The 19,563-nt window shown below is 40.1% G+C and overlaps 1 protein-coding gene across 1 annotated transcript in view; it reads left to right on the forward strand.

Moving 5' to 3' along the window:
• The window catches only part of DCHS2 (dachsous cadherin-related 2), a 245,080-nt gene that overhangs the window by 112,826 nt on the left and 112,691 nt on the right, over nt 1-19,563 (forward strand). The window contains exon 3 of the mRNA XM_030312882.1: nt 8,428-8,593. Coding sequence (XP_030168742.1) covers nt 8,428-8,593 — 166 coding nt within the window. The remainder of the gene's footprint in view (nt 1-8,427; nt 8,594-19,563) is intronic.

The raw sequence follows: 19,563 nt of genomic DNA on the forward strand, positions 1-19,563 counted from the left end.
TGTCCTTTACCCATTTTTCTTTTATAATGGAAAGTCATTATTATCATTTTTTTAATGTTTATATATTTTTGAGAGAGAGAGAGTGTGTACAAGTGGGGGAAGGGCAGAGAGAGAGGGAGACACAGAATCCGAAGCAGGCACCAGGCTCTGAACTGTCACTACAGAGCCCAACGAAGGGCTCCAACTCACCAATCATGAGCTCATGACCTGAGCCAAAGTCGGATGCTTAACCGACTGAGCCACCCAGGCGCCCCAGTCAGTTATTTTTAAAGGCCTATTTCCATGTTAAGAACATTAGCCTTTATGTATGTACGTGTATAAACACACATATAATGTATATGCTATACATATATTGCAGATATCATGCCTAATTCACCTTTAAATTTTTTTGTGTATGGTATTTTTGACATAATGGAATTCTAAATGGTTATGTAGTTGTTGTATTGATTTTTTTTCTTTGTGATTTTTTGTCCATGTGTTTTAGTTTTATAATCCTTTTTTGTTTTGAAATTTCTTTCCGATGTAAGAATCAGCCAAAAATTCCCCTATGTTTTGTGTGTGTGCTTTAAACAATTTCATTATTTGCGTTTAACATATCTTTGTAGAATTTATTTTCATGTGAGGTTAATATCAAACTTGATTTTCCCCTCATGTACTTTGCCAATTTTTCTAGCAACTTATGTGGATAAACCTACATTCCTCAGTGGTTTATGATGTTTCCTTTGTAATATAAAAATAATTTAGGTTTACCAGAATCTGTTCAGGTCTTGCTTTTGTGTTCTACTGATCTGCTTGCCAATTCTTTTTTTAGATTGCACTTTTTAATTGTTTATTTGTAATACCTCATTGGACAAGTTACACCTCACCCCACCCATAGATCTCCTTTTACAAATTTCCTTTGGTTGCTTTTTTGGGAGAGGGTGGGACAACAAATAGTAGGATTAGTGGTTTCTTACTTCCATTCTCAATTAAAGCATAAAAACATGTTATCCGAGCAGTAAGGTGCTTTTTTTTTTTTTTTTTACTGTAACTTGAAAATGGATATTCAGTTTATTCAACTTCTCTGCCAGCTTCTCTGAAAATACATTTTAGGAGGTGAAAATAAAATACAGTTCTGTTACCTACCTCTGAATAGTTCTACATGCCTTAAGATAATTTTTTTTTCTTTTTGCCGGTTTTAGCATTTTGGATTTTATTCTATAATGATATAGCTTGGTTAATAGATTGTGTTTTAGACATTAAATAGTATTCCTCAGTGAGTGTTTGATGGGACTTATGGAATATCTTGCTCTTTTGTTGTTGCTGTTGTTTAGATTTTATTCCGTAATCATAAAGTTAGCTCTGCAGTCCAGGAGGACTTGGAATGGGATACGGAAAATATGGAACACGAGGAATTGTCATGTGAATACAAAGATTATAGGAGGTTGCAAGCAGATAGGAGCGAGGGGTACTCTCCTGAGCAACGGAAGGAATGGCCTGGTGGTTAAGATAAAATGCAAGTCAGGGGCGCCTGGGTGGCTCAGTCGGTTAAGCATCTGACTTCAGCTCAGGTCATGATCTCACAGTCTGTGAGTTCCAGCCCTGCGTGGGGCTCTGTGCTGACAGCTCAGAGCCTGGAACCTGCTTCAGATTCTGTGTCTCCCTCCCTCTCTGCCCCTCCCCCACTTGTGCTCTGTCTCTCTTCTCAAAAGTAAATAAATGTTAAAAATTTTTTTTAAAAAATGCAAGTCAAAGTTAAGGGTTGTCCACGGTGAGCAATGGTGACCTTCTTTCTGGTCCTGCCATTCCTAAATGCAAAGTGTTGCATGGTTTCCATAGTATTCATGTACTCTTTTTCACTTTGCCAAAGATCACAGGATTGCCATCTAACCGTACCGTCTTGGCATTCTTGGGAACCATTATATTTGGCCTAGCATTGCCATGGACAAGATGCTGCGACCTGTATGATTCGATGAAATTCTCATCATCAAATTTCTCCCTTTAATGGACTTTTTGCCAGTGCCATTGTGGCATTTGAAGTCACCATCCTGCCACATAAACCCCACAATAATTTTTTAAAGCAGGAACTTTTATAACTAAATCCTTCTTCCCAGTGCTCAGAGCATGAAAGTTTTCTGCTGTCTTTGAGAGTTTGTCTGGAAACAGCTCTCAGGAGATGTGGCAAAGGGCACGTTGGTGATGGGGATGTCAAAGAACGTGGCGGAGCTGAGCATGGCTTCCTGGCATGGTGTGGCCCCCAGGAGTGATGATAGTGTCTGCAAAGCTATCTCATTCTTGTTCTTTTCTTTCTTTTTTAATTTCAATTCCGATGTAGTTAACATACGGTGTTATGTTAGTTTCAAGTGTAAAAATAGTGATTCAACAATCCTATACAGTCCTCAGTGTTCATCCGTGATAAGTGTATTCTTTTTTTTTTTTTTAATTTTTTTTCAACATTTTTTTATTTATTTTTGGGACAGAGAGAGACAGAGCATGAACAGGGGAGGGGCAGAGAGAGAGGGAGACACAGAATCGGAAACAGGCTCCAGGCTCTGAGCCATCAGCCCAGAGCCGGACGCGGGGGCTCGAACTCAGGGACCGCGAGATCGTGACCTGGCTGAAGTCGGACGCTTAACCGACTGCGCCACCCAGGCGCCCCTGTGATAAGTGTATTCTTAATTACCTTCGCGTATTTCATCCATCCCCCCACTCACCTCCCATCTGGTGAACTTCAGTTCTCTATAACTAAGAGTCTTCTTTCGGACTTGCCTCTTTTTTTCTTTGGTTTGTTTGGTTTCTTAATCTACATGACTGAAATCCTATGGAATTTGTCTCACTGACTTATTTCACTTAGTATTATACTCTCTAATCTATTCATGTTGTTGCAAATGGCAACATTTCATTCTTTTTTATATCTGAGTAATATCCCATTGCAAACATATACATACATATGTAATATATATCATCTTCTTTATCCATGTATCCATTGATGGATACTTGGGCTGCTTCCATAATTTGGCTATTGTAAATAATGCTGCAATAAACATAGAGGTGCATATATCTTTTTGAATTAGTATTTTTGTATTCTTTGGGTAAATATCCAGCAGTGGAATTACTGGATCATACAGTAATTCTATTTTTAATTTTTTGGGAAACCTCCATACTGTTTTCCACAGTGGCTGCGCCAGTTTGTATTCCCACTGGTAGTGCACAAGGGTTCCTTTTCTCCACATCCTCACCAACACTTGTTTCTTGTGTTTTTGATTTGAGCCATTCTGACAGGGGTGAGGTGATATCTCACTGTCGTTTTGATTCGTATTTCTCTGATGATGAGTGATGTTGAGCATCTTTTCATTCTTGTTGTTGTTCTCATGAGTTTTTTTCTCAAGGTCAAAATAGGGAGGATGACCATGAAAGCTATTTCTAAAACATGCTTGCATTTTATGGGCAATATTAGATTCATTCATTCATGCAACAAATACTTACACATCCTCACTATGAGCCAGGCACTAGCATTATGGATGTTGGAGAGATAACAGGGGGCAAGATAAGTGTAATACTTGCTCTGGAGAGTAAATTCCAGTAGGAGAGAAAATTAATAAACAAATAAGTAAAATATATAATGCAGTGCAAAATAGAGATAAGGACTCTGAAGATAAGCAAGACAGGGTAAAGGAAAGAGTATGGCAGAAATGAGTGTGACACTCTTGGATAACGTGATCAGGGAAGGCCTCTGTGATTAGGTGGTCTTTGCAGAGACTTGAAAGAAGTGGAGAGGCAAGTTATACAAGCTAGTGGGCTCTGGGACCATCAAGGAGCCCAGCATATCCAGAAGGGAGTGAGTTGGAGAGTAGTGGGAGATAAGGACAGAGAAGTAGCTAGGGTGAAGTTAAAAGGTGTGATTTTACTGAGGTGACGATGAGAAGCTGTTGGAAGGTTCTGAGCAGGAGAGTGACATGATTTGATGCCACTTGAGTTGTATCTCTCTGGCTGCCTTTACAAAAAGTGGATGATGATACCATCACTCAGAACACTGGGAGAAGAGCGGATTCGGGTGGTAGGTATCAGGAGTTCTGTTTGGACATACCACATTCGAAGTGCCTGTTAGTCACATGAAAGGTGATATCTAATTGGTAGTAGGATGATGCGTGGATCTGGAGCACAAGACAAAGATACCGATATTGGGAAAACATATGTTGGTTTAGTATATTGGGCCTGGGTCAGATCACTCAGGAGTGTATTCATTTCCTAGGACTTCTATAGCAAATAACCATCAATTTGCTAGCTTAAAACAACAGAAATTGTTATTACTCATAGATGTGGAGGCTAGAAGTCCACAGTCCTTCAGGACCTCTCCCCCACCCTTCTATGTCTCTTCTAGCTGCTAATGCTTGTTGGTGTTCCCTGATTTGTGGCCCATCACTCCAATCTCTGCCTCTCTCTTCTAAGGGCACTTGTCTTTGGATTAAGGCTCATCTGGATAATCTACACCATGCTGCTCTCAAAATCCTAACCTAACCAGTTTTGCATATAAGGTAATATTCACTCTTCTATCATATAAGGCAATATCCACAGGTTCCAGGGATTAGGACATGGACATGTCTTTTGGGGGCCACTATTCACTCACCACAGGCAATGGGTGTGGATTGAAAAGAGAAGCTGACTCAGGGACTAAGCTGTGGGACACTAGAGGGTTCAGAGGCCGGAAAGAGAATTCAGAGCCAGTGAAGGAAATTGAAAGGAGGTCAGTGAGGCGTCTGGTGAGAAGTGTTTCAATGAAGAGATGATGCGCTGTATGGAAAGCTGCTGAATTGTGTAGAAAACAAGGATCGAACCTTGATTATTAGACTTGGTAAGGACACAGTCATTGGTGAACTTCCCAAATTGTGTTCAGAGAGTGGCATGATTGCATCTGTTGTGGTCCCCAGTGCCGAATCCAACTTCCACTGGAATATTACAATCCTGTTTTCACTGTGGGATCAGTGGTTGGCCAAGCACTTAGAATCTAAAAGTCATTTTGTAATTTCTTTTTCTTCTTTCTATTTGAAGTTATGTTTGTGAGCGTATTGTGTCAATAACTTGGTTTCTTCAAGCAAACTGTTATATGCTCATGGTAGATATTTTTGGAAATTACAATAAGAAAATTAAAATGGGATATTTCATTTGAAATTTCATCTAAACAAGCCATTTTTTTGCACCCATTTTTTTTCTAGGATTTTTTGTTTGACCACTCATGTTTTTAATTGGGCTTTCAGGCTTTTCTATCAATGTCACTGAATTCAGTGATATGATTTCCCAGGAGTAGGTAAAGAACAATGTTGCTGACAATGTGTTGCCGTATAACTTTAGGTTGTCTTTTGGGTTTTTGGATAGCACTGTGAATGGCTGGTCAGGTAACCTCCAAGAAAACTTCCGAGTTGTTGGAAAAGGGACCCTCCCAGATCGAGAGGCCTGTGCTGGTGAGTCAAGTGCAAATAGATCCATTCCATTTATAGAACATCAAAAACATGTATCCAAGAGCCAGTGTTCTCAATTTGTCTCTACAGATATTAATATAAGGGAAGTGGAAAAAATTAATTTCAGAAAGGCAATAGGGAATCAGTGAAATCTTAATATCATATTAATATTTTGCATTTTTATAATATCTGCATTAAATTTGTGAGCAATCAGACTGAGGGAGAACAACTCTTTTAAGTAAGTTTAGAGTAAAATTCACCAGACTGATCTCAATCTAAAACAGGTAAATTGAGGGTAAGATGAAGAACACAGGAAAAGCACTGAAGTGCTGAAATGTGGCTCTTTGAGTAGATTCAGGAAAAAAAAATCCCCCTGAGATCTACCCTTGATCCCCAAATTAGCACAATAAGGTGATGATAATAGACTGACAAGACATTTCTCTCTTTGATTTAAGCATCTGTCTCTGAAGAAAAGGCCCAATGAGCTTATTTACCAATCAGATTTCCTCTTGAAGATTTGGCAAAGCTTTTTCCATTATCTGTTATTAAATTGCCTACATTTATGTGTAGACAGTGGATATTGGAAAATATAGACCTCATACAGATGCTAAATTAATTATAGGTATTCAAGACCTAATCCTAGTAGTTAGAGTATGTTGTTCTAGAATACTAGATCAGTGTTTCTAGGAAGTTAAGTAAAACTAGGGAGGAATATATTCTTATTTTAGAATCTGAGAATCAGAATCTGAGCTGCTGACATAAATTGAGATCAGTACTCTTATCCCACTTTTCACTTTTCTATTTTGCCTTGCCAAAAGTCCAGATGAGAGAAAGGTCTCAAAGTGGAAATAAGGAAACTTGCTTTATATAAGCCAAATTACTTGTTAATATGTGCTACTAAAGGCTGAGAATGAGTTTTAGAACTTAAGGTTCATTGTATTTATCTTCTAATCAAGCCAAAATTATTGAGAATACCGTATGTTTTTAGAAGATATATTTGGTGTCTTTGGGAACTTGAGGCTACTAAATCACTAACAGCTGCCAGAATGGAATAGACCAAATGTACTTGGAATTTAGTTCTTTGTAGTTGGGAAGTTTGTGGATTTCCTGGTTCAGCCCATCTGATGAGAAGAATAACTCACAAACATGTTAGCTGGTTGCACAGAATAAATAATATTGCCAGAGAATATGCAATAGACAAGAGTGAAAAGAAATTTACAAGACTGTGTCATCAGTTGAAAACAAAGGCAATTAAAGAGGGGATTAATATTGCCCATTGTTGAGTTTCATCAGATGCAGTGGTTCTCAGCCTAGGCACTGTTGATATTTTGGGCCAGATCATTATTTGTTGTGGGTTATAGGATGATTAGTAGCAACTCTAGCTTCAACCCACTAGATGCCATAGAACCCTCTCCCTAGTTATGGCATTGCCAGATGTCCTCGTGGGGGTAGACTTGACCCTGATTGAGAACCACTGTGTTAGACTACTCAGAGAATCCCCAAAGTCACATCCCAGTTGTATGCTCAAGATAGAGGGGAATGAAGGGAAGCCTTACTGAGAACATTGATTGTTGAACATGTTATTAATATGAGGTTTCGTTTGGGATGCATAATAATTAAGGTAGAACTCCTGCATGCATATTGTACTAATAAAAAGTATATCACTTTATTTTTCAACCTAGAGTTAAGTGCTGTCCAACTGCCTGGATTTGAGTCCCAGTTTTGACAGTTTTTAGCTATGTGATCTTGACAAGTTACTTAAGCTCTCTGAGCCTGACTTTTCTGGTCTGTAAAATGGAGTTTTTTTTAGGTATAAGTGTAATCTATGTTAAGCAGTTAGAATAATACCTGTTCTATAGCACTATAGTTCCTTTTACTTCTTTCTTTCTTTCTTTCTTTCTTTTCTTTCTTTCTTTCTTTCTTTCTTTCTTTCTTTCTCTCTCTCTCTCTCTCTCTCTCTCTTTCTTTCTTTCTTTCTTTCTTTCTTTCTTTCTTTCTTTCTTTCTTTCTATTAATCTTCCCTTAAAGTGCTTCATTTAAGTGTTATGTAGATGTTTGCTGTTACTGTTAGTAGGGTTAGCAAATGAAAAGAACTATACCAAGCCTATGAGCTCAAAATGTTTGGTGTTAAATATAGTCTGTTGTGTTTTCTCACTGTATATCCCCACAGTAGTATAAATAAATTAAATGCTTTCATAAATTTCAGTTACTTCATTCTTTTCTACTGGGCACAAGACTACTGCCAACAGAAATGGTATTTATGGTCAAAGAGAAAGGGATCCTACCTCTGGGCATTTTGCAGCTCCACATCAGTGTTTGGCAAGCCGAACATGGGCTGGATTTCATTTCCATGCACCCACTGGGCGTAGTGCCTCTGTGTAGTAGTCAGTGTGCTTGACTGTACAGGTCCTGATGGGGGCATTGTTCCTGGAAGGAAACCTGGCTTGGAAACTCAAACCTCCTACTCCAGGGTGAATTCTGTCAACTGGATAAGGTTACTAGTAATCATACCATTTACTGTCTTAATTTCTCTGCCCTCCCTTGCTGCTCTGAAGGGTGGGTGCTTGAAGAGCTTGGATATGAAAGGGACTCCACAGATACATTGTCAAACTGTTAGCGTATGGATGTTTTTAAACCCTTGAAGTTGGATGGGATCACGGAGGCACAGTGAGAGGAATAAGAAGACAGAGGACCAAGGGCTGAACCTTAGGAATCTCAAACTTTCAGAGATCACATGAAAGTATAGGAATGGGCAAAGGAAAGTGAGAAGGAGAAATCAGACAAGGAGGAGGAAGGTGAAGTGAGCTGTCACACAGGAGGTAAAAGGAGAGAGTTAAACTGAAGCCTATACTTGTTAATGGCTGTAGGGGTTACTTGGTTGTGCAAATGATGATAGTAATTTATGACCAACTGAAAAGTAATGTTAACTTTTTCATTTCCTTACTGATCACCCTCTTGTTTTGTAGGTTAAAGCTCTCTGATGCAGATGCAGGACTATTGGCTTTGTTGAATATTCTCTTTATGATGGATTCCAAAGCTATGACACATCTCAGGCATTCCAGATTGACCCACATGATGGGAGAATCTGTGTTTCTCAAGACATCGACAGGGAGAGGGATCCAGCCACCTATGACCTCTTGGTGAAAGCTAAGGATGGGGTAAGTGTTCACGTATGAAATTTTAAACATACTCAAAAGCAAACCACTTTGTACACATCAGAGAGTACCAATGATTATCAATTAGCCAATCTTATTTCATAAATCACTACCTCTCTCCTTTGCAAATACCAGACATTATTATATATCATTTCATCCATAAGTAGTTCAATAATATCTGAAACAGATAATTACTTTTTAAAAACATGACTACAATAAATTAACAATAATTCTTTAATAATATCTAATATCCTGGGGCGTCTGGATGGTTCAGTTGGTTAAGCAGCCGACTCTTGATTTAGGCTCAGGTCATGGTCTCAGAGTTTTGTAGTTCGAGCCCCCATCAGGCCCTGCACTGAGAGTGCAGAACCTGCTTGGAGTTCTCGCTCTCCCTCTCTCTCTCTGCCCCTCCCCTGCTCATGCGCTCTCTATATCTCTCAAAATAAATAAATACACTTAAAAAATAATATCTAATACCCAGTCCATTTAAAATTTTCTGGATTATCTAAAAACATCTTTTAAAAGGTGGCTTATTTGAAGTAAGATCCAAATGAGTTCAGAAATTGATTTGATTGCAATATCCCTTGAGTTTCAATCTGTAGCAGGTCCACTCTCCCCCCCCGCCCCCACCCCACCTCACCTCCTGCCCCCGTGCAGCTTACCTTTTCTCTGATGGTATTTGTTTTGGAAGAAATCAGATTTTCCTGTAAATTCTCCACATTCTGAATGTGACTGATACATCCTTGGGATTTATTTAATGTGCTCTTTTATCGTATTTTCTATGAAGTGGCATTTAAGCCAGAACCCTGATTAACTTTGGGTTCATTTCGGTGGCGCTGTGTGCTTCTTATTCTATATCAGCCATTACTATATCACATGCCATTACTCCATTAGGGTGTACAATGTGGTGATTTTTGAATTCTATTATTACTTTTGCATTTATTATTTGGAATTCCTTCCTAAGAATGTTCTCTCGTCAAACTATTTGATTATCCTGAAATACAATTCGTAGAGGAGAGATAAGATAAGGCTTGATTATTTCTTTTATCAGTTTTTTTTTTTTTCTTTTTTTTTTTAATTTTTTTTTTTCAACGTTTATTTATTTTTGGGACAGAGAGAGACAGAGCATGACAGGGGAGGGGCAGAGAGAGAGGGAGACACGAATCGGAAACAGGCTCCAGGCTCTGAGCCATCAGCCCAGAGCCCGAGCGGGGGCTCGAACTCACGGACCGCGAGATCGTGACCTGGCTGAAGTCGGACGCTTAACCGACTGCGCCACCCAGGCGCCCCCTCTTTTTATCAGTTTTAGAATAATTGAGTTGGTGCATTTTGCTATCCCCAAAGGGTACAGATGATTTTTTTTCCTACTCTGAATTATAAAATTATAAAATTATAAAATTCCTGGATTTTATGTTTGATGCATTTCATGCGTTGCTGACATTAGTCTTTCTGATGTTCATATTGACTCATCTTAGTTCAGTAGAAGCACCTTCAATTTGACTCTTAGGTCTTTTTTCCTTATGGTAAACTTTTAAATTGACATATAAAATGCATGCATAAAGGTGCACAAATTGTAGTACAGTTTAGTAGATTTTTGCAAAATAAAACACATCCATGGAAGCAGACGAAGAAAGGGCCCCTCTCTTGGCCCTCTTCCTTATCCCTCACCCCTGCCTTTAAGGTTAATCACTGTGATTCTAACAAACAATCACTGTTGACTTAAACTTCAAGCTTTCAGTAATAGATTGATACACTATGTGATTTTTATTGTTTCTTTTGCCAACATTATTTCTGAGAATCATAATGCTGTTGTGTGTAAGGCAATAGTTCATTTGTTCTTATTGGCTTATAGTATTCTTTTATGGAATTTGTGATAATTTTTTATTCAATAATTGATGGCATCCGTTTTAGGCTACTACAAATAGTGCTTCTATTAATATTCTACACATGTAACTTGATGAACAAATGTAGCATTCTATTGAGTCTATATTTAGGAGTGGGATTGCGAGATCTTAGGAAAGCCAAACAAATTTTCAAATGGTTGTACCACCTTTATATGCCCATCAATAGAGTAGGAGAATTTTATTTTCTCCACATCCTCCCAACATTTGGTATTTAATGTCTTTCAGTTATACAATTCTGGTACCTATGTAGTGGTGAATCACTTTGGGGTTTACTTTGCATTTCCTTGATGACCAAATGAACTGATGAGCAGTTGATGAGCAAAATACATATGTTTATTGACTCTTTGTATAACTTGTTTTGTGAAGTGTCTATTCAGTTCTTTACCTGTTTTCTATTGTATTGTTGGGTTTTTTCGTTGTTGATTTGTATGCATTCTTTATATTTTTGGTATTCAAGTCCTCTGTTGGATGTATTTATTGTGTATATCTTCTTGCATTCTGTGGCTTGTCTTTTCATTCCCTTAATAGTGACTTCTGAGGAACAGAAGTTGTTAACTCTAATAAAGCTATGTTTATCAATTTGCTTACCTTTACAGCTGGTGCTTTCTCTGTCCTTTTAGGAGTATTTTTTACCTTACAGACATGAAGGTATTATCTTAGCTTTTTTCAAAATCATTTTTGTGTAACCTTTCACAGTCATTTTTTTCAGTCTAGTGAGAGGAAGTCTTGTTATTTATTTTTTTCCAGCATGGATACTGAGATGATCATTCTTCCATCATTAGAACGTCACTTTTGTTGCAAAGCACATGGTTATGTATGTGTATGTCTATTTGTCTATACTGTGCTTAATTAAACTTAATTATTTAAGCTCTATAATAGGTCATGATATTGTGTATTCTTTTAGCTTTGTCCTTCTTTTTCAAGATTGCCTTGACTATTCCTGGCTCTTCCATTCACTTTCAAGTACATTTTAGAAACAGTTGTTTCAATTTTTATTACATTACAGCAAAGATAACCTGTACACACTGTTCTGTATTTGATTTTTTTGCACGTAGTCTATTTTGGAGGCTTTTCTTGTTTCTTTTTTATCTGCTTACTACTCCTTGGTGGGTATTGCTAACACTTCTCTGGTGTAATCGTTCTGTTTGAATGTGGTAGGCAGATCTACGTACTTAAGACATGAGTTGTTGGGAAAAATGAGTCTAAATAAATTTGCTATAAGTAAACATGTAGAAACTACCATGAAAATGCAGTCATTTATATTTGGTGAAACTACCATGATTTGATTAGATTTTTCAGCCCTGACTGTGTGGTTTCAGGAATTCTTGCTTCTTTGTAAGAAAAGATGTAGGAAACAAAAGTAGGAGTAAACAGAGGAATTTAGATTAATTCAAATCTACGTGATTATTCAAAGCTCAATGTATGCACACAAAAATATTAACGCAAGACTTCAAAAATATATTCTTAATAGATTTTGAGACAATTGTAAAAGGCCATCCTAGAAGTGAAAAACCAGTTTAAATCCATTCTGCAGTAGTTAAACATCTGTTTCTAATTAGTTGATTTCAGATGATCTTGTAAAAGTGTATAAAGAAATTATCTTAGTAGAAGTAAGATCGTTTAATGCCGGAAATTTTTTGTCTCCCAAAAGCAGTGCAGTTAATTAGGATTATTGGCAGTGGAATAAAAAAAAATCAACCCAGATATTTAATTTAAACCTCCTTGCTTTTGTTTGTTTCCATATTGAACCTGCTCTACACGAGTTATGAAGAATGCTTCCTTTTCCTCTCAGCTTACCAGACTCTATTGCAATGTTCACATGCATCTTTAACCGTCTCTCTATAAAGCATTGCCAGACTGAACAAAAGGGATGTTTTATTTCCCAGCCAAAAGGTATTTTATTTTATTTTAATTTTTTTAAGTTTTATTTATTTATTTGGAGAGAGAGAGAAAGAGCATGAGCAGGGGAGGGGCAGGGTGGGGGAGAAGAGAGAGAATCTCAAGCAGGCCCAGGCTTGAACTCACGGACCGTGAGATCATGACCTGAGTTGAAATCAAGTCAGATGCTTAACCAACTAAGCCGCTCAGGTGCCCCAAAAGGGCATTTTATTTTAAAGATAAATGAGAAATTGGGGCGCCTGGGTGGCGCAGTCGGTTAAGCGTCCGACTTCAGCCAGGTCACGATCTCGCGGTCCGTGAGTTCGAGCCCCGCGTCAGGCTCTGGGCTGATGGCTCAGAGCCTGGAGCCTGCTTCCGATTCTGTGTCTCCCTCTCTCTCTGCCCCTCCCCCGTTCATGCTCTGTCTCTCGCTGTCCCAAAAATAAATAAACGTTGAAAAAAAAAATTTAAAAAAATTTAAAGATAAATGAGAAATTGTTTACCAACAGACTGTGAGCAGCTTTTTGCTAAATTTTAGAAATCAAAGAAGAGATGATCTCTACGTTGATGATTGCTATGCTCTGAATGTTTGTGCCTCTCCTCCCCAATTCATATGTTGGAAACCTAATACCCAAGGTGATGATATTATTAGGTGGGGCCTTTGGAAGGTGGTTAGGTCGAGAGGGTAGAGCCCTCATGAATGGCATTAGCATTCATATAAAAGAGGCCCCAGAGAGCCCCTTGGCCTCTTTTACCTTCTACCTTCTACCTTCTACCTTCTACCTTCTAAGGACACCAGGAGAAGTTGGCAGGCTCCCTGACTTCACCAGGAGTTGGCTGTGCTGCCACCTGATCTTCGACTTGTAGCCTCCAGAACTGTGAGAAACAGATGTCTGTTGTTTGTAAGCCACGCAGTCTATGGTACTTTGTTATAGCAGCTGGAATGGACTAAGACAGTGATGTATGTGAGTCATAACATCCTTCTGTTTAAAAACCCCTTATTTTAGGGGCGCCTGGGTGGCGCAGTCGGTTAAACGTCCGACTTCAGCCAGGTCACGATCTCGCGGTCCGTGAGTTCGAGCCCCGCGTCGGGCTCTGGGCTGATGGCTCAGAGCCTGGAGCCTGTTTCCGATTCTGTGTCTCCCTCTCTCTCTGCCCCTCCCCCGTTCATGCTCTGTCTCTCTCTGTCCCAAAAATAAATAAACGTTGAAAAAAAAAAATTTTAAAAATAAAAAAAAATAAATAAATAAAAACCCCTTATTTTATAGAAGGAAAACTCTCTGACAAAGCACAACATACTTCACTTTTGTTAGAGCAGAAACAACCTTCCTGTCAGGGTACTCCATATTCAAGATTTCGCCCTGCTGTTTGGTTGATTTCCTCCTAAACCAGGCCTTGGCACAGACTCGAGCTGCCCTGCACTCTGAGTAGTTTAATATTGGTTTCATTATTATTTAGGTAGGAGCAAGGGAATGGCTGCCACTGGGGAAAAAAAACAATCTGTTATACTCACACATTCCAAGAAGGAGGGGGACACGCCCCATGATGGGATGGGGGTGTGGTATATGCCCAATGGGAAGCCCTGGGGTGGGTGAGGAGGCTGAGGGAGAGAGAGAAAACTGTGGTCAAGTGCCTTTCTCGTGGTTCCCATGGGAAGGAATGGGAAAGGCAAAATGAGCAGGCTTAGGCTTGGTTAGTTTGAGTACTTACAACAAGCTCTTATGCATGGAGTCTGTCTCTAGCTGTCTGTCACTTGACCGTGGGGTGATTAGGATAAATGAATAGTGGTTTGGTGTATGAAAGCCCAGTAAAGGATGTGGTGGGGGTTTGGGCTTCAAACTGGTTGGTTTGCATTTGAAAAGCATGCTCACCTGGTCCTGGACAGTCCTCCAGGATCGGCAAGGCCCAATGTCAAAGCATCAGACACAGAAAATAGAAGACATGGCTAATACACTGCCCTGGTGCAGAGTTCCCTCTCAGAGGAAGGCAAAGGGCTCACCAGAACTCAGTATACTTAAGGCCATGGAAAAGAAAATCTTTGCAGCTACCTCATTTCACTCTAGTTTATTGGCAGTAGCACCCACGTGATAATGAGAAAATTCACTATTCGATTTCACTTTCGGCCCAGCATAGGCTCTTAAATCATCAAAGGCAGTGCTTTTGCCATGGTCTGGGCTGCTTTCAGCCCTTTGTTGTCTTTTGTGTCAGACCCCACGTGCTCCCACACAAGCTTCACTCAATACTGCCAGGTCCTGGGCAGATAGTCCACGTACTTTTCATCCGATGCTGTTGGGGACTGCTCTTCCTCTTCACCTTCCTCCCCACTTTTCTCTCTGGTGGCATCCTCCTCCCCATCGTCCTCTCTTCCTTCTGTATCTTCTACCTTATCTCTGTCCTCTTCCAAGTTTATGTCCTTTACATGCTCCCAAGTGTGTGACTCCACGTGTACTAAAGTCCTCCACTTCTCCATCCTGTGGGCATCAGAGTAATACAGATCATTCAGGAGGAACTGGCAGTTCGCTTGTTTCAAATGTGCCCCCACAACAATAGAGCAACTCATGCTTCTTGGCCAGCATGGCAGTGGTGTAAGGACGTGGCCCTGTCAGAGGGCTGCTGGCTTCATCAGAACCGTCTTCCTCTGTCCTGGTGCCTGGGGCAGATCATTTGTTCAGTGCTAAGCATCACCCCATCCTCTGTGACCACCTTTTTGACCACATCTGGGGATTCCTGGGTGCTGGCTTCCCCACATTCCTGCTTGTTATCACTTTCAGGCTCTGCTTTTTTTTTTTTTTTTTTTTTTGACTTGCCTATGTTTTTCTTCTCTGACCTAAGTCCCTTCAGCTGTCTTGCAAACCAGAGGCTCTTTGTGGTGTCACGGAAGTACAGGCCGTCAAATAAGCCACCCTCCAGGGTTTCTTCCTCTTCCTGACTACAGACACCCCCCAAAAAGGAGTGTCTGATGATTCACAGCCACCAAAATGCTAAATCTAGCAGGGAGCTGTATTCCCCAAGGGATAATCTGAGTCCACACCTATTTGCCTTTTTTTTTTCTTCCTGAGAATTTAGTGGAACATATTTGAATGTAGGGTGTGTTTGGCCACCTTTATTGACTATTTCCAATAGCCTCCACAGATGATTGTCCTCCCCTGTGGAGTGGAGTCACAGACGTTTGGCAGCCCAATTTGGGTGTGGGCCCTGTACCTCATGGGACAGCTTGCTCCACATGAATGTGTCCGGGCTAAAGGTATGCATATCATAGTGATAGATGTGATCCCTTGTACCCTCATGGAAAACACCAAAAAGAATTAACTGTGTCTTCCAGGCTACTATCTGATACCCACTTTGACTTAAGGAACCTCTTATTGGTTTGACTTGCTCTCAGGCCTTGGTTACCAAATGAAGGACCCAACGATCTGTGTAGTGGATAGGGTCAATTCCTCTTTCTCCGGATGATCAGAGAACAACACATTCAATGTTGGTGAAGGTGGGTAACATGTGTTTCTACAATCTGAGTCTTTGTAGCATCTCGTGTCTGAAAGTGGGCTACCAAAGCTTCAAGGTCTCCTCTTTCCCCAGCTCTTGGACATTTTCTTCTCCATGTTAGTGGCCTTTTCTCCTTCTTATCCATCGTGTGGGTCCAAAGCCACACAGGGAGACCTAAGGAAGGAGCTGCATGTGTAGCCCGCCTGGAAGCAGATCTTCATGGGCGCAGTCCTGGTGATGCTTTTTTTTTAAATGAACGTCTTTTTAAAAACATTTTTTTAATGTTTATTTATGAGAGAGAGACAGAGAGCAAGTGGGGAAAAGCAAGGGGGGTGGGGGAGAGAAAGGGAGACACAGAATCTGAAGCAGGCTCCAGGCTCTGAGCTGACAGCACAGAGCCCAATGTGGGGCTCGAACTCACAAACCATGAGATCATGACCTGAGCCGAAGTTAGATGCTTAACCGACTGAGCCACCCAGGCGCCCCTAGTGATGCATTTTTAAAGACAAACTAGAAAATCTCTCCCCCTGCCCCCCACCCCAACCATAAACATTTAACAGTTTCCTATTTTTCACTTTGTTTTGGACTTAAAATTGCCTCCAATGCTCCTCCGTTTGCCTCAGAATATACAAGAGGAAGCAACGTACGTGCTTATGTGGCTGTGTGTGTACATGTGTGTATATATGTATTATCCAATGTGCAGTATTTATTCTGTTGTCTGCATAATCTTTATAAATTTCCTCTCTGATGAACTGTGCATTTCTATAGGGTGAGCCTGCCTCTGTCATAATCATTCTGTGCAGTATCCACTAGCAGCATATGCCCCTAATCAAAAAGGCTGGTAACAATGCAGATAGCAATCTACCTTGGATTTGAAGAATAAATGAACTCAGACAAGACATTTTAGGTTCAAGATGTTGGATTTTAGGCCAGCATGAATGAACTTAAAACCATGAACTGCACCTTGACAGAAGACCTTTAACTGTACATAATTACCCTGATAATCCCTGGTTTTTCCTCTGATACTTTATCTCTCTAATATACATCCTGAAAGCTCTTTGGAAGGAAATCGCTAGGAACCCATTTGCTGGTGGTCACTAAAAGACTGTTGTCAGTCAATACAAATTTTGTTTTTCTTAGAAAATACCTAGATGTTCTGGGCTTCCTTGCTGCTGCTCTATTCATCCTTGTGATGACTGTCAAATTTTTTTTTAACTCAATCACTTCTCCTACTCCACTGGTATTACTTCTGAAATAATCTATTTTGGCTGCTACTGCTGTTGCTATTTATCTCATAGAAGCCATGAGAATGCTATAAATTGCATAATGAAAACAAATAATTGGATTACATTGGAAAGCAAGTGGCTTTTCCCAATAAAGTGCTCCAATTTAATTATTCCATGCTTATCTCCAATTCCTTGTTTCCTGTTCCCATTCACTTTCACCAAATGAATCTCTCTTTTTGGTATGTATGTATTAACATTCTGTCTCCATTTTTGTGACATCTGAATTTGGTAGCTGAAATATGTGTCTGAGATAAAGCTATTTCAACTCTACCTCATCACTCCAGGCTTAGGGGAGAGTTGTGTCCAACTAGCAATATAGAAGATAAATTGAGTTAGCCCTTCAGCGTTATATATATTCATGAGAAAACTTGGCTATTAAAGTACTACACAGTTGTGTGTACAGCCAAAAGATCTCTAGAAGAAACCTTGCTGAGTAAAAAGCTCACGTTCATCTTTCCCCTGGCTTTCTTGAAGTATAATCAATAAATAAAAATTGTATACAGTGTCATGTGTTTTTTGTTTTATTTTTAAATGTTTCTTTATTTTGAGAGAGAGACAGAGAGAGAGGGAGAGAGATTGAGTGCATGCATGTGAGCAGGAGAGGGGCCGAGAGGGAGAGGGAGAAAGAGAATCCCAAGCAGGCTCTGCACTGTCAGTGTAGAGCCCAACTCGGGGCTGGATCTCAGGAACTGTGAGATCATGACCTGAGCTGAAACCAAGAGTCAGATGCTGCTTAACCAACTGAGCCACCCATGACACCACTGTCATGTTTTGACATGCGTATACATTATGAAGTGATGACCACAATCAAGCTAATTAACATATCCATCAGCTCACATAGTGAGTGATAAGAGCGTTTAAGTTCTACCCTCAGCAAATTTCAAGTACACAGTACAGTAATATTAGCTAAAATCAACAGACTGCGCACTAGACCTCCAGAGCTCATTCATCCTGCGTAACTGAAAGGTAGGGTGCACTCATTTTAATTTCAATAGATTATATTATTCACAACTTCCAATTTTCAGTTGCTTTTTTCCTATTTTATATTTCATTGATTACCACTCCCCTCACTCCAGTTTCAGGAATAAACTGCTGCCCTGTTGCTCATGTTTTCTAGCTAGATCGTCTGAACTATATCTCAAACTGATTGCCTACCATTTTTTCAAATACACTACCAAGATTAATCCCTAAATGTCTGAGATACCGCTCTACCTCATTCTTATCTCTAGAAGTTTAAGCTTCCTAGCCATCCACTGTTATCCATATTCTCATCCCCATTCTGCTCTGTTCATCCTTTAATTTGTTTTTTTTTTAAGTTTATTTATTTATTTTGAGAGAGAGAGAGAGATGAAGAGCAAGCAGGGAAGGGGCAGAGAGAAGGAGAGACAGAATCCCAAGCAGGCTCCGCACTGTCAACGCAGAGCATGATATGGGGCTCGAACTCACAAACCATGAGATCATGATCTGAGCTGAGATCAAGAGTTGGACCAACTGAGCTGCCCAGATGTGCCCATCCTTTAATTTGAATCAATTACCGCCTCACCCGCTCTGTCCTCCCAAACTCTTCTTCCATGCCCTCAGGAACTCATGGTTCATCATTTAGCAGACTCCCTTAGAAACTTGTCCTGGTCTCTGACTGCTCCTTTAAGTTCTCGCCTTGGTTAAAACAGCCTGCTCCTGGGGTTACTGATTCCTGTCAAGCTTTCCACAGAGAAGCCCATATTCCGCTAATCACGGACCAAGAGGGAGGTGTTGAGGTGGGTGCTTGCCTAACTGATTGCCCCATGCAACATCTGAATCATTTCTACTCCTTTCTCTATCAAAAACCAATTCACTTTTGAAATTTATCTTGCCAGGCCATTCCTTGGACATGCTTTCTTGTTGCTATCATATTCTAAACCTCCGTGTCATTTAGGACCGTTACACCTTACAGTCTTCCTCTCTACCACTGCATCTATTGAACCATCCAACACCCTGAGCGTCTCACTTCCTTGACTTTCTCACTTCCAAGGATCATCCCCTATAATTGCACAGCCTCTGAAATCTTGATCTCAAGGATGCTGTATTCTGATAAGCACTCTTATCTTTCTGTCTCGCTTCCTGTAGCCTCTCCATTCTAGCTGACAGTTCTTCCAGGTTGGGATCTCTAGTTTATTGACCCACCATTAAGTCATTCAGCTGCAAAATCCCTTTAGTTCCCTCACTCCATAATACTGTCCAGGTGAAAATCCAGCACTGTCTACACCAGACTCTGCCTTTTCTCCAAATAACACTTGAAGGAGAGGTCTTTCCCTTCCTGACCATTGTCGTTTACATTCTTTGCCTTTTTTCCTATTTTTTCCTATTCCTCCAATATTGTATGCTTTCAAGCTTCGCACTTTCCCAAACTACTCCCAGCTTTCACAACATGCCTTGAGGGGAT

Source organism: Lynx canadensis, chromosome B1, assembly GCF_007474595.2.
Source record: "Lynx canadensis isolate LIC74 chromosome B1, mLynCan4.pri.v2, whole genome shotgun sequence".
Lineage (NCBI taxonomy): Eukaryota > Metazoa > Chordata > Mammalia > Carnivora > Felidae > Lynx > Lynx canadensis.